This window comes from Cryptotermes secundus, unplaced genomic scaffold, assembly GCF_002891405.2.
Source record: "Cryptotermes secundus unplaced genomic scaffold, Csec_1.0 scaffold480, whole genome shotgun sequence".
Taxonomy (NCBI): domain Eukaryota; kingdom Metazoa; phylum Arthropoda; class Insecta; order Blattodea; family Kalotermitidae; genus Cryptotermes; species Cryptotermes secundus.
In genome coordinates this window covers 293,302-306,590 of record NW_019732379.1, presented here as the reverse complement: position 1 = coordinate 306,590, position 13,289 = coordinate 293,302, and the positions used below count along the sequence as shown (strand labels likewise).

The following is a 13,289-nucleotide window of genomic DNA, read 5'->3' as shown; positions in this document are numbered from 1 at the left end:
TTCTTCTTACCATTCGTGCTACATGCCATTCTCATCTCATCCTCCTTGACTTGATCATTCTAATTATACGATGTACGTAAAAGTTATGAAGCTCCTCGTTATGCAGTTTTTTTCCAACCTCCTGTCACTTCATCTCTCTTCGGTCCAAATATTCTCAACACCCTGTTCTCAAACACCCTCAGTCTACGTTCCTCTATTAATGTCAGAGACCAAGTTTCACACCCATACAGAACCACAGCCAAGATAGAAGGTTCTGGTATAAATGGTAGCAAGCATTACCTGAGTTCAATCTCCTGTTAACTTCCTTCTCAATCAGGTTTTGAGCTGTTACAGCAGTTCCAAAATATCTGAACGGTGCCACATTTTCAAAACATCTGTTTCCTATCTTTATGTCATGATTTTGCCCTGCATTTTGCTGACGAGACAGCAACATATACTTAGTTTTCTCTGTGTTTACTTCTAGACCAACCTCTTTACTTGCGTCAATTAAAGTTTCTGTATAATTCTTTACGGTATCTATGTTATCTCCCAGTAGTTACACATCATCAGCATAGACCAAGAGATGACGTGTCCCACTTAATTTAAATCCACCTGCTATTTTTCCCTGGATCTTCCTAATGGCATATTCTAAAACAAATTTGAAAAGCAGTTGTGACAAAGTATTTCATTGTTTTAGATCATTTAGATAGGAAAATTATCAGTCAAATGTTTACCTATACGGAGTTTACTATAGGTTTCAGCTTAACTAGTTTCATGGGTGCCCCAAACTCTATCAGAATATTGTACAATACTTCCCTCCTAATTGAATCATAAGCTTACTTGAAGTCTATGAATAGCTGATGTACTGTCTCATTGTACTCTCATTTTGTTCTGCAGTATCTGAAAAATGCAAAATATCTGATCTGTAGTTGATCTGTTACATGGAAGCCAACACTGATAATCTCCAATAATTTCACCTGTATATGAACTTAACCTTGAGAGAAGAATATTAGTTAAAATTTTGAATTCGGTTGACAGCAGTGATATCCCACGATAAATGTTACCGTCTGTGTAATCGCCCTTCCGGTAAATTATTACCATAAGAGGCTCCTGCCACTGATGAGGCAATTCTTCCTTATTCCAAAAAGAATTCATGAGCTTATGGCTCTCAGACCATAATGTTTCGCCTCCTGCTTGAAGCAGTTCCCCCCGAATATGCTCACTACCTGGCACTTTATAACTTCCGAAATTTGCAATCGCAAACTCAAACTAACAAGGGCTAAGATCATGTACTACTGGCTCAGCTGTATGTACTTCTACCTGATTAACAGCACTGACCCAACGTACATTCAATAACTGAGAGAAGTACTAGTTCTTCCACCTATTCAAAATGTCGTGGGAATCTGCAAGCAGATCACCATTCTCATCCTTCACTAAGTTACTTCTAGGTTTGTAACCCCTTTTAAAGTAATTTATTCCTCTATACAGGTCTGTAATGTTCTTGTTCTTACTGTTCGTTACAAGCTTATCAATTTTGTTTTATACCTTTTTTCCCCCTTGGCACTACAGCCCCAGTGGGCATAGGCCTACCGCCATGAACTTTTCCGTTCACTTCGGTTTTTCTAGATCTTACACATTCGGTAGGAGTCCTTGGGTGGGTGATCAGTTCGTCGCAAGGCCTCTACCTGTACACAAACACAGAAAAACGCACACACGCAAACTAACATCCATGCCCTGAGTGAGATTCGAAACCATGATCACTGTTTCCAAGCGAGCGAAGACAGTACATGCCTTAGACCGCTCGGATACCGTGACCGGCTTTGTACCCTTTACCTCGTTTAATTTCTTGAGATTGAAACTCCCCATATGAACATCGTGCGTTGTTTGTTTACTCATTGCCAGTCTCTCCCTAAATGTGCCACCATCAGATAGTGGTCAGTATCACAACCTGCTGCCTTGATCGATCGGACATCAGGTATAGTTGAATGTCGTCTCCCATCTACAAAGTATGGTTAGTCTGGCTGTGCATCTTCCTATCAGGAGATGTCCAAGTAAATTTATTAATTTTATAATGTGGGAACATCATACTTTTGACAATAAGATTTTTGGACATGGCAAAGTTTACTACTCTAACTCCATTATTATTACTAATTTCATGCAAACTCTCATTCCCAATTGTTGGTTTGAAAATGTCTCCCTTACCTACTTTGGCGTTGAAATCTCCTAACAAATTTTTCGTATGGTATTTAGGGAATTTATCGAATACGTGTTCTAGTTCTTTGTAGAACCTTCATTTCATATCATCGGTTTTATCCTCTGTTGAAGCATGGTCATTCAGAATGATATCACCTTAGCGACCTCTTAGTATGATATCCTATCACTAACAAATTCTACTCTCTTGACGGCTGATATATTTTTCTTACGTAGAAAAAACTGTACAAAATTCATTATTCTAATTCCTATTTGAATAAAAAAAATGTATTTTCGCCTGCTGATTCGGTGGACCCCGCGTCCCATCTGATCTGTACTATCACTAAATCTAACTTACTTTTTGATATATCTTTCACAACTGTCATGATCGAGCTTGCCCTGTACAGACTTCTTACATTCCATGTACCAAATCTGAAAGCATGTGTGTGTGGAAGAAAGGGGTCTTGGCCTACCTTTAGACAGTATTATGGTATTTTCATGGAGAGACCGTAAAGCCACTAAAGTCTACAGTCAAGTTAGCCGAACTTTGGGGCGATATTTGAACCCGAGAGCTCCTGAATCCGGAGCAGAAGTGCAGCTCACTCAACCGAAATTTTTGACGAAGAAGTATGATACATAAGGCGAATCTATACTTATTACTTCAGAATCGGAACAACTTTATAACCAGTGAAGCAGTCTGACGACTGCACACAAAAGCAGTACGGTGCAAGGAATTGTCCCATACTTCAAGAAAACCAAGTTCACCTAAATTCAAGCTTTGGAACCCGAAGCGAATTGTGTACTTTTTCCTAGGGACTGAATATCGCTCCACACTGGGTTGATTTTTTTTTCGCTGCTCAGTTACAAAACAGACAACTACAAGAAACTGCAAAACTTCTTATTTCTTTCCCATTCCTCTTGGCGGGCCACAATGCACGAAGTAACAAATGTCTTCTTTGTACACTTGGGGATAAAAGAAGCTTTCCTCCAAACTTGATCAATTCTGACAGGGTGTCTACAAATACGAACAAACCATAAGTTTTCTGTAATTAGATTTCCAAGGACGATCCCCTTGGGTACGAATCAAATGTTCCACAAGCAATCCCAGTAGTAGGGGCACACACAAGGAACGCAAAGAATGTAGGCCTACATTTCAAGGCAGTTAGTGCCTTTTCTCTTAAAATATTATCTGCAATTACTGATTCGTTTTAAATTATATTATGAAGCTGTTTCTGTTTCAGAGGTGGTCTACAGTCAACTTAGGTGCAAAATATAATGATAAACTGTGAATTGGTAAGTGTTTGAAAGGGGGAGGGGAAGTATTTCTAACTACGCAATAACTCGCATGGAGAGAGTGAGGAAGGTATGAGAAACGCCAATTAGGACAGCTCGGTGACTGCCGAGACTCAAGACCGGTTACCTGCGGAATATCAGAGAAGATTGCTAACGCTGAACCCATCTGCTCAGCTTTAGCTATTAGTGACTTGCGTGTGAACCGTCCTGGTTATCTAACAAAACCGTTACCATAGTAACTGACACCCTCTATTATTGTCGAGAATAAGTCAATACAGGCCCTGCATGTGCTGTCAGAGTAACAAGCAAGGAAAGGTGTACTTCAGTTCAAACCTGAAGCAAGCGTGCGATGTTACGTACGTCGTTGCAGTTAAACTCAATTTACTAAAGATCAAAAATATCTTAAACCATGGAAACAAAAAACAGAGGCAGGTAGAATATTATAAAGTAGCAGAACTGCATAATTTGTGATATGGAAGTTAATCTTGGACAAGCAAAAGAAAAGACATAAATAAAATATAATCAGCTGAAACGATATACTTAAATTCGGTTGAAAGCAGCACTAGACTAGATCATATTAGAATGAACATATTAGGAAGGAACAGAAAACATTCAATCATCAATGGCTCTGCAGCCCACTGTTGGGCCCTAGCCGCTTTCTCAGGTTCGTAATCCCATACACAGTCGGTAGACTCCTTGAACGGAGGATCAGCCCGTCATAAGGCCGTTACTTACATACAGGACAACAAAAACATAGAATAAAAACAAAGAGACATTCATGCCTCGAATGGGATTCGAACCCAGGACCCTAGTGTTTGAGGGGGTGAAGGCAGAACTATAAACATAATCAGTACAAAAAAAAAGAGATGAGTACAGAAGAAACTGAATGAACCATCTGGACGAAATTACTGACGAAAAATGCTGAAAATATATTTTACAGCAGGTCTGTAAATCAAAGGACATCGAAACCGACGGAGGTCTTGTAATAGATGGAATGAGTGTGTGTATCCGAACCGGCTTGACTGCCTATGGATTGAATTTAATAATAATAATAATAATAAGAAGAAGAAGAAGAAGAAGAACATTTCTTATTATGAAGTTAATCGCACTACATGCAATACTGAACAGTAGGCATAAATTATCCCGCAACAAAGCAAATCAAGAAACGAGGTCGTCAAGCCATCTGCGTGTTCCAAACTTCAACGTCTGAACCAGCTGACTTAATTTCATGAAATGTGGTACGAAATTTTTGCTATGAAAGAATACCAAAACTTCCTAGTTTTTAATTTCGTACAATCGGTAATAACAACTTGGCAGACAAAAGAATTTCCGAGATGAAAACCACATTGCACCATTAAAGTTAAGATCCTGAAACGATGCATGATAATAGATTTTGTTAATGTATTCTGTATTGTCGCATTTAAAATAACAAAAAGCTGCTACATAGAGTTTATATTTAACTTCTGATTTTGTAGCAATATTGAATCTGGTCTATATATGGAGACAGCTCATGAACGTACTTACAGTTTCTGTATGAAACACTGCTACCAGACAACAACTACGAATATGGCGACGGTGCGAAATATTAGGTTATGTCCACATAATTTAACGTAGTCAAAATTTCTAAATATAAAAAAAGTTATCTTAAAAATATAATAATAATACATTATAATTACTATTATCTGTGCATAATTACAATTGAAAGCGATAACGTCTGCACAGGAATCAAACACGCTTTCCCAGGAGCTGCATCGAATTTTATTGTTGAATTATAAATTTAAGTTGTAGGGCTAGAAGCTCGTTTCATTAGTTCTACACGAAACTCTTTGTATAATTCACAATCTTTCTTCTTTAAGGTATATAACCAAATCAGTTGATAAATTATCGTTAAACGAGCCGAGAGATAAACAAATTGTATCATGTACTTACAAGTGACTCCTTTCTCGAGGTCCTCGTAGTAGCCGCAAAAGGCCAGCTGCTGAAGCACAGCGTTGGGCAGACGGTCAAGCTGCTCAACCCGCCTTAACCTCTGAGATATCACGTCCACATCTTTGAGATTACGGTCACTCGGCCTGAAGGAAAATTTACAGTCAACTCAGCTGCTGTCTGACCATCAGATAATACCCATCAATATAACACTAACTTAAAAAGCTACAGTAAAATAAAATTACTTAAATGTGGAGTAAAATTCAGGCCTATTCGATATCAGAAAATTGGGCTATACTACATGATGTAAAAGGTAAAAGGTAAAGTTATCCATGTAACAGGCCGCAGAGGCCCATATGGTTGTGAGACATTGAGTCCCCCCATATTTTCTAGTAGCCAATCGGCTCCCACATGGCGGCGAGGTTGTCAGCCTCAGGCACGGCCGTCCTTTACCCCAGGAAGATTCCTGGTGCTCATTTCTGTTAGAGGCTGAGTCGGCCGCAGAGCCATAATGAGGCTGGAAGATTTAGGCCAATTGAAAAATACAATGACCTCATCGGGATCCGAACCCGCGACCTTTCGACTTGTAGCAGAGTGCCTCAACCAACTACGCTACCGCGTGCCCCACTCCATGATGTAGTACATAAAATTATGAACGCGTGTTCTTTGTAGTTTATTAAGCTTGCTTAAAACGGGGATAATGCAATCCAAATTGGTTAAAACCTCTTGCCGAATTTCAACAAAATATGTGAAAGGTTCATGTAATATGTGGAAATGTCTCTTCACGGCCTTGTGTAAATCAGGCTTTTATCACTGACTAATATGGCTGAAAATCGAAACTGCGTAATAATGTTTAGTGAAAGTTTCTCATATCGAATGTTAATAACACCCGTGAAACAGTTCACCGGTTACAAGCGGAGCCCATTTAAGGCCTTACCATACATACTTAGCCTTATTATGCGCCAAATTGGCTAGAAATCGCAACTTCCCGACGTCTGATGCAGGTCTCTCAAATCGAATTTCAACAGCATTTGTGAAACAGTTACGAAATGCATGGAAAATTCCATTTATGGCCTTATGTAAAACTCGGCTTTATTGTGGATTAATAATGTGGCGTATTTGCTCCATGGCAGAACGGCTGAGCCACAGAAACAGCCGTTTCTATGTAATACACGCATGCAAAGATGGGACAATGGGGTTATGCAACCAGCTTCTAGGCAACAACACGGTAAACACACTTCCGCGCAGGCGCCATGAAGTCACGCCCAACAGTGCTTAGCTATCACTGTACTTGTGCTTTCTGCGCGGTCTGCTCAAAACAACAGCAGAACTGTGTTTTCTGCGCTGTCCGTGGCGCGGATATATAACACGAGTCCGCTTGCAGTTAAGAAGACACCCGTATGGAGGCGGGGTCGAATACCGCCATCGTGACCCTGCCAGTCGTAGGAGGCGACGAAAAGGGAAGTCTCAAATCTGAGACAGTAAAATATGGTCGCGAGTCTCAACGGACTCAGACGCGAGACAGACTGCACTGGCAAGGACCAGCAGCATATACAAAAGGCAGACCCGTCCTCTCGTCAGAGGACCGTAAATGCCAAACAGTAATAAATATCTGGTCATGAGCCCCAGATGGGGCCCGACACCAAGACTTACTGACTGACTGACCGTCAGTCGCAATGTGACTTGGATTTGGCTAAGAAGGCTTTTTAGTTGAGTTCCGAGCTTCCAGAGGGACTGAAAACTAACTCACAAGAAAACTTTATAGTGATTTGAAGTTATAGTTTCTGTGTTAAAAGACGTTATCAGGAGAGGGCTAGTCTATGTGTAAGAATGGATTATAAAGCGTAAATCAGCGGAAGCGGTCTATTGATTGTAATTAAGAGAGATTGTAATCGAAGTGCCAATAAATCCAATTATCAGAACTAGTACCCGTTATTTTTGTTACGAGTACCCCCCTCCGTACACGTGACAATAAGAATGAATGAATTTCTAGACAACTTTCAGTAAGCACTTCCCATGTTGAATATAGGGAAAATATGTCCAATAATATTGGGAAGAACATGAAACACGCATGGGGGAGAAGAGGAATGCATATAGGATTTTGGTGAGAAATCCAGAAGGAAAGAGACCACTAGGAAGATCTAAACGTAGGTTGGAGGATAATATTAAAACATATTTTTGAGAGATACAATGGTGTGGTATGTATTGGATTTATCTGGTTCGGGATAAGGACCAGTAGAGGGCTCTCGTGAACGCGGTAATGAACAATCGGGCTCCATAAAATGTTGGGAAATTCTTCAGTGGTTGAGCGACTGGCGGTTTCTCAAGAAGAGTTCAGCTCCCTGGAGTTAGATGTCCAATGATATGAGCACTAATACTGGACCACAGAGAAGAATACGAGCATATATGACCTCTACATAAAGCGGTTTCTTTGTTTGCATAGAACTCACAATAATGTAATTACAGACTTTACTTGAATGTCATCTACTCTTTGATCAAAATAAAATGTCTAAAAATTACATTTCGGAGAAGTCTCTGTCTTCGTCCTCAGTTGAAACTGAGCATAGAGAACGAATCCTACAGGGACCATTAGGTAAAGTCAAGCTCCATCCGTAAGCAAGCTTTCAGAAGCAGGTCAAATGCCGACATGTGTGAGAGGGCAGCCATCGCTTCTGACTGGAAGGGCAACATTAAAACAACACATCACAGGACTGTGTCAGATCACACGGGTTATCAACAGAAGGGAGAGGACCATAAAAGTGTTCTGCACGAAACCAAGACGAAACCAAAAGTATAGAGAATATGGCAAGTTCCACTGACAATTACAAAGCATCAAGGAAATTGTAAAAAAGAGAATATTACAAGAGATACCAAACGACATAGATGGCGTTTGCAATTATACAGGCGTAGTAATAGTTAATTTTTTATTTTAATCAGAGGGTGTATAGACTCCAAATAAAGTTATGCGATAATGATGATGATGGTAATAATAACAACAATAATAATAATAATAATAATAATAATAATAATCTGCAATTTACAATTACAATAAATACAACTTCTGACTCAACAGGAATTCGATTTTCGGGGTACGATTCCAGCGCGCTAAACCATGAGCTAAAGTGAATTGTATTTATTGTTGGGTTGGAAATTTATATTATGTAAATACCATATTAGCCGGTCACGGTAGCCGAGCGGTCTAAGGCATGCACTGTCTTCGCTCGCTCGGAAGTAGGGATCATGGGTTCGAATCCCACTCAGGACATGGATGATTGTGTGCGTTTTTCTGTGTTTGTGTACAGGTAGAGGCCTTGCGAAGAGCTAATCACCCGCCCAAGGAGTCCTACCGTATATCTAAGATCTAGAAAAACCGAAGTTCTTGGAGGTAGGCCTAGGCCCACTGGGGCTGTAGTGCCAAGGGGGAAAAAAATACCATAATAACAGCAGAAGATTTGTGGGACTAGACGTCGGTGCTACGGGAAATTTGGTTCTCTGAATTCTACACATAACACCTTGACAAACATTATGGCCGCCTATCTTCATTATTATCATGTTTCGAAGTTGTAACTATTAAAGCAAGCCCTTGTGTGTTTGAGTGAACTCGCTGACTGCTAATTGACAGATTGGTTGGCTGGTTAATTTGGTTTGTTTCATCCGGTTTGGTTTTTCTTTTTTAATTCGCTTAGTGGGGGGTGGAGTCCAACTGGGTCCACTCGGCACGGCGGTCACTGATTGGACTATTGTAGCCTGCCCCGGGTGATTATGATGATGGAGAATTTGGTGGAGTGAAGATTGGCAGGGGAAACCAAAGTGCTCGGAGAACACTCGCCCCAGCGCCACTTTGTCCACCCAAATCCCACTTGACCAGACCCGGGATCGAACCAGGGCCGCCGCGGTGGGAAGCCAGCGACTAACCGCTTGAGCTATGGCGCGGCCTATCCGGTTTGGTTTGTTGGTTGGTTCGTTACTTAAATACGTATATCACAATAACAGGGCGCATCCCAGTCTGGCTATGGGCTAACGCACGCAGCCACATCAATACTTGAATCATATTGTGACGTGTATACCCATTGCTAGGCAACGGGTAGGTAAACACATCCCGCAACAGACGCGCACGCAACAATAGGACGTCTATTGCTATGCAAAGGCGCTGTAAACACGCCTTCACAGCAATAGAGGAAGCGGTGTTTTCCATGTCTCCCCCTCCTCCCCGGCCATATAACGGGGATCTCATTGGATCCCGTGTGCAGGCGGAGTCGAATATATCTACAGTAGCACTGCGAGTCGCAGGTGGCGAAGAAAAAGGAATCCAGTGCCTGGGGATTTAACTGGACCACCCTGTTCCTGGGGTTGATATAAATACGGAGACCTGGCCCTCCAGGTTGGGGAAGTGTCGTATTTGAGACAGTAAAATGTGGTTACGAGTCCCGCGTGGTTCGGACTTTAGAATGTGCTGGCGAGGCCCAGCAGTAATTGTAAACTACAGACCCATCCTCTCGTCAGAGAGGATGTTACATAAGGACTATGAAGCAAGTATTCGGTCGCAAAAATAATTGCTGGTCGTAAATCTGCAAGGGATTGTCGCCAAGACGAACTGACTAACGGTAAACCGCCAGTTGTAAAGTGACTCTGACTCTGACCAGAACTGGAGTTGGGTCGAGTTCCGGGGACGGCAGTAGAAGGTGACTGAGAAGAAATGGCAAGAGAAGACTTAGACTCTGCTAAGAAGACTTCACGTGTGAATTGAAGTTACAGGGAGACTGTGATAAATCCGTTGCCAGGATACGACTTGTGAAGGCTGAGAACCCTCGTGCGTGTGTAACGATGAACTGAAAAGTGTGCAGAATAGCAATAGCGCCGTATTGTCTCTAGTCCCGAACTGTGTGAATGCATAAGGTGAAATAAATCCAATTCATCCAATCCAAAACCCGTCTTATAATTCACACCAACGCGTATCAATATAATGTAGCTAGGAGCCGGAATAGCTCAGTCGGTATAGCTTCTGGCAACGGGTTGGATGACAGAGGGGTTGGAGTTCGAGTCCCGGTGGGAGCAAGAATTTTCCTTCCTCCAAGTCGTCCAGACTGCCTTTGGGGTCCATAGAACCTCCTACAAAATGGGTACCGGGGGCTCTTTCCTCGGGGTAAAGCTGCAGGGGCATGAAGCTGACCACTCACCTCCAACTAGTGCCGAGGTCAAGAAAATGTTGATCTATACGATATATCCGCCGCCCCATACATCTTCATGGCGTAGTGCTTCATTAGTTAATGGCAGGGACATATTTACCCTTTACACTGATTTATATAACTGCGTGTTTCTCAGTGCAAATGGACTGGACTATACAGGACAGGAGGAGGAGGAGCTGGAAGTGAAATGTTTCCTATCTAAGTCGTTATCTCGTTTCAGTCGGCAGCACTCGGCGTCTCCAAGAGACTATATCTCCAGCCAGCACCGGGCGCCTTTACGTTATCTACCCTCATATTCCCCTGAAGCATTCTGCACAGTTTAAACAACGTGTTTATTTCGTGTTGCAAACACTAAAGACGACAGAACTCAGAAATGTGGTGCCTAAATATGAATTGCACAGGAAACCGTTGCCTCCCCACACCCTTCACATTATTTCGACCGACTTTCGGTCTGTCACTAGGCTACAGTTTAAACAAGCATTGCCCATACGTAAATGGATTGATAGGGACATGATTTTCTTAATAAACACAAAGTTCAGTATGAATTATAAGGTTATAATGCAAGTAACAATCACTTCATGGCGCAGAATCTTTCTCGAATAGTTGAAAATTATTCACTTAGTAAAAAAATGTAAAGGTATCCCTGTAACAGGCCGTGGAGGCTCATAAGGTTGTGAGAAGTTGAGGCTCCCACATTTTCTAGACAATCGACTCACAGATGGCGGAATTCTATGAAATAGAAAACACGACGTTTCGGAAACTGGATCTGTTTCCGTCTTCAAGTGAGGAAGGAAGACACCTACTCAGTTGGGCCCCTTAGAAAGAACTAATCTCAATCACTGGACCATGCTTCATGATTTTCTTTCAGAAACATCCCGTTTTGAATAATCTCTGAATGGAGCAGACATTGTTCCAAAATCTTCATGACTCGCCAGTCGACGCATCAGAAAAGTCGCTTAAGATCTACGTCGTATATAACTTCGAAATGTTTGTTATTCCGAAATCGCGGTCGTCCTGGTTCGAACGATTGGCATTTAAACGCATCAATCTCCTAAAAGTGATATATGATGGTAATTGCTAGTTGCCTGTTGCTTGTTGTTAGTTGTTTTGTTGTGAATTCTGCCTTAATATTCTATACGATTAATTTCTAAAACGTTCAACCTTATAATCTATAACTACATGCAGGCCTAGGCAATGGAAAATATTTACTGAGTCCTGAATGCGGATGGCTGTAAAGGGCGGGGGTCAGTAATAGAGGCAGCCCACGCCGCAGTGAAGTGAAGTCGGGAAACCAACCATTAGCTTTCAGTACTCAGTATGTCTGAAGATGTGTTTAGAATATGCAGCATTGAAAATCAATAATGGCCTACGCCTAGTAACGAGGAGTTTGTTGTACAGAATGATGAACTTAGAATTTTCAAAAATGAATTACGACCTGACATAAACTGTATCTAAGACCATCATTAAATCTTCTTAATGTGAGTAAGAGAAGCGACCAATACCTCTTGTCTATGTCCTAATAAAAGGGTAACAACATATGTGGGAGGACATTAAAATCAGGGAGCAATATACTTACATTTTATTACTGCCAGACATAGTGTTTACCACACACATTTCTCCCTGTGTCTGTTTAACCATTCAGAAAAGAAGTGAGAGGATTGCAACAGGATTCGATTACCTTAGGCTACTGTAATCCGCAGAGCTGCTTACATATAAAAATTAACTTATTATTTACTGTAAGCAATGTGTTGGAGAAGGATGGAGAAGATCAGTTGGACCGATTATGTGAGAAATGAAGAAGTGTTAATTAGAGTCAGTGAGCAGAGGAATATCCTACACGAAATAAGAAAACGGAAGGCTAATTGGATTGGTCATGTTTTACGCAGAAACTGCCTTCTAAAAGAAGTTATTGAAGGAAAGATAGAGGGGCGGATAGAAGTGACAAGAAGACGAGGAAGAAGACGTAAGAAGATGCTGGATGACCTTGGGGACAGAAGAGGATACTGTCATTTGAAGGAGAGAGCTCTAGATCCCTTTAAGTGGAGGAATTGTTTTGGAAGAGATTGTGGACCTGTCGTCTGACAGATTACTGATGATGATGATTACTGTAAGCTTTAGGTCAAGTTTTCAACGTAAGCCGTAAGAACAGCATTATGGGGACTTCCATGCCTACGAAGTGTGCATGCTGATGTATTCGTGTTACCAGTCTTATTGACATCTACGTGCAGAAGGCCTTTGCTGTCGGAACCAAGGAATAGGTCGTGACGAAGATAGGTTCTTTTAACATGATACACCCACAAAGTGAAATGACGCCTTAATTCGTGGTACAACATTCTAAATTCGCCAAGGATTTAGGCACGTTTTACGCAGTTAATTACCTCCATAAATGAGCAATCTATTGAAAACTGCTGAAAGTGTGGAACGCACACCTAATTTTGTGGTAACTTTAAGGTGGCGTATTATGAAATAATGTATGTCACGAAACTTGATAGATTTATCCCACTTGTTTCGTAAGTGCGATGTATAAATTATATATATATATATTTTTAATGTAGTATTTTAGCGTCCTGTTGCACTGATTTTCGTCCATGATATGTATGCAGTGTCCGTCTTTTAGTGCAGTCAATTTCACTTGTTATTTCACAACATGTTTCGGCACTACAGTGCCATCATCAGGTGCTCCATTTACGTTAATCTATTTCATTGCTCGCCATT

General features: G+C 41.2%; 1 protein-coding gene across 1 annotated transcript in view; it reads right to left on the bottom strand.

Moving 5' to 3' along the window:
• LOC111867584 (rap guanine nucleotide exchange factor 4) overlaps nucleotides 1-13,289 on the bottom strand; it is a 221,947-nt gene that overhangs the window by 182,295 nt on the left and 26,363 nt on the right. The window contains exon 2 of the mRNA XM_023857571.2: nucleotides 5,392-5,534. Coding sequence (XP_023713339.1) covers nucleotides 5,392-5,534 — 143 coding nt within the window. The remainder of the gene's footprint in view (nucleotides 1-5,391; nucleotides 5,535-13,289) is intronic.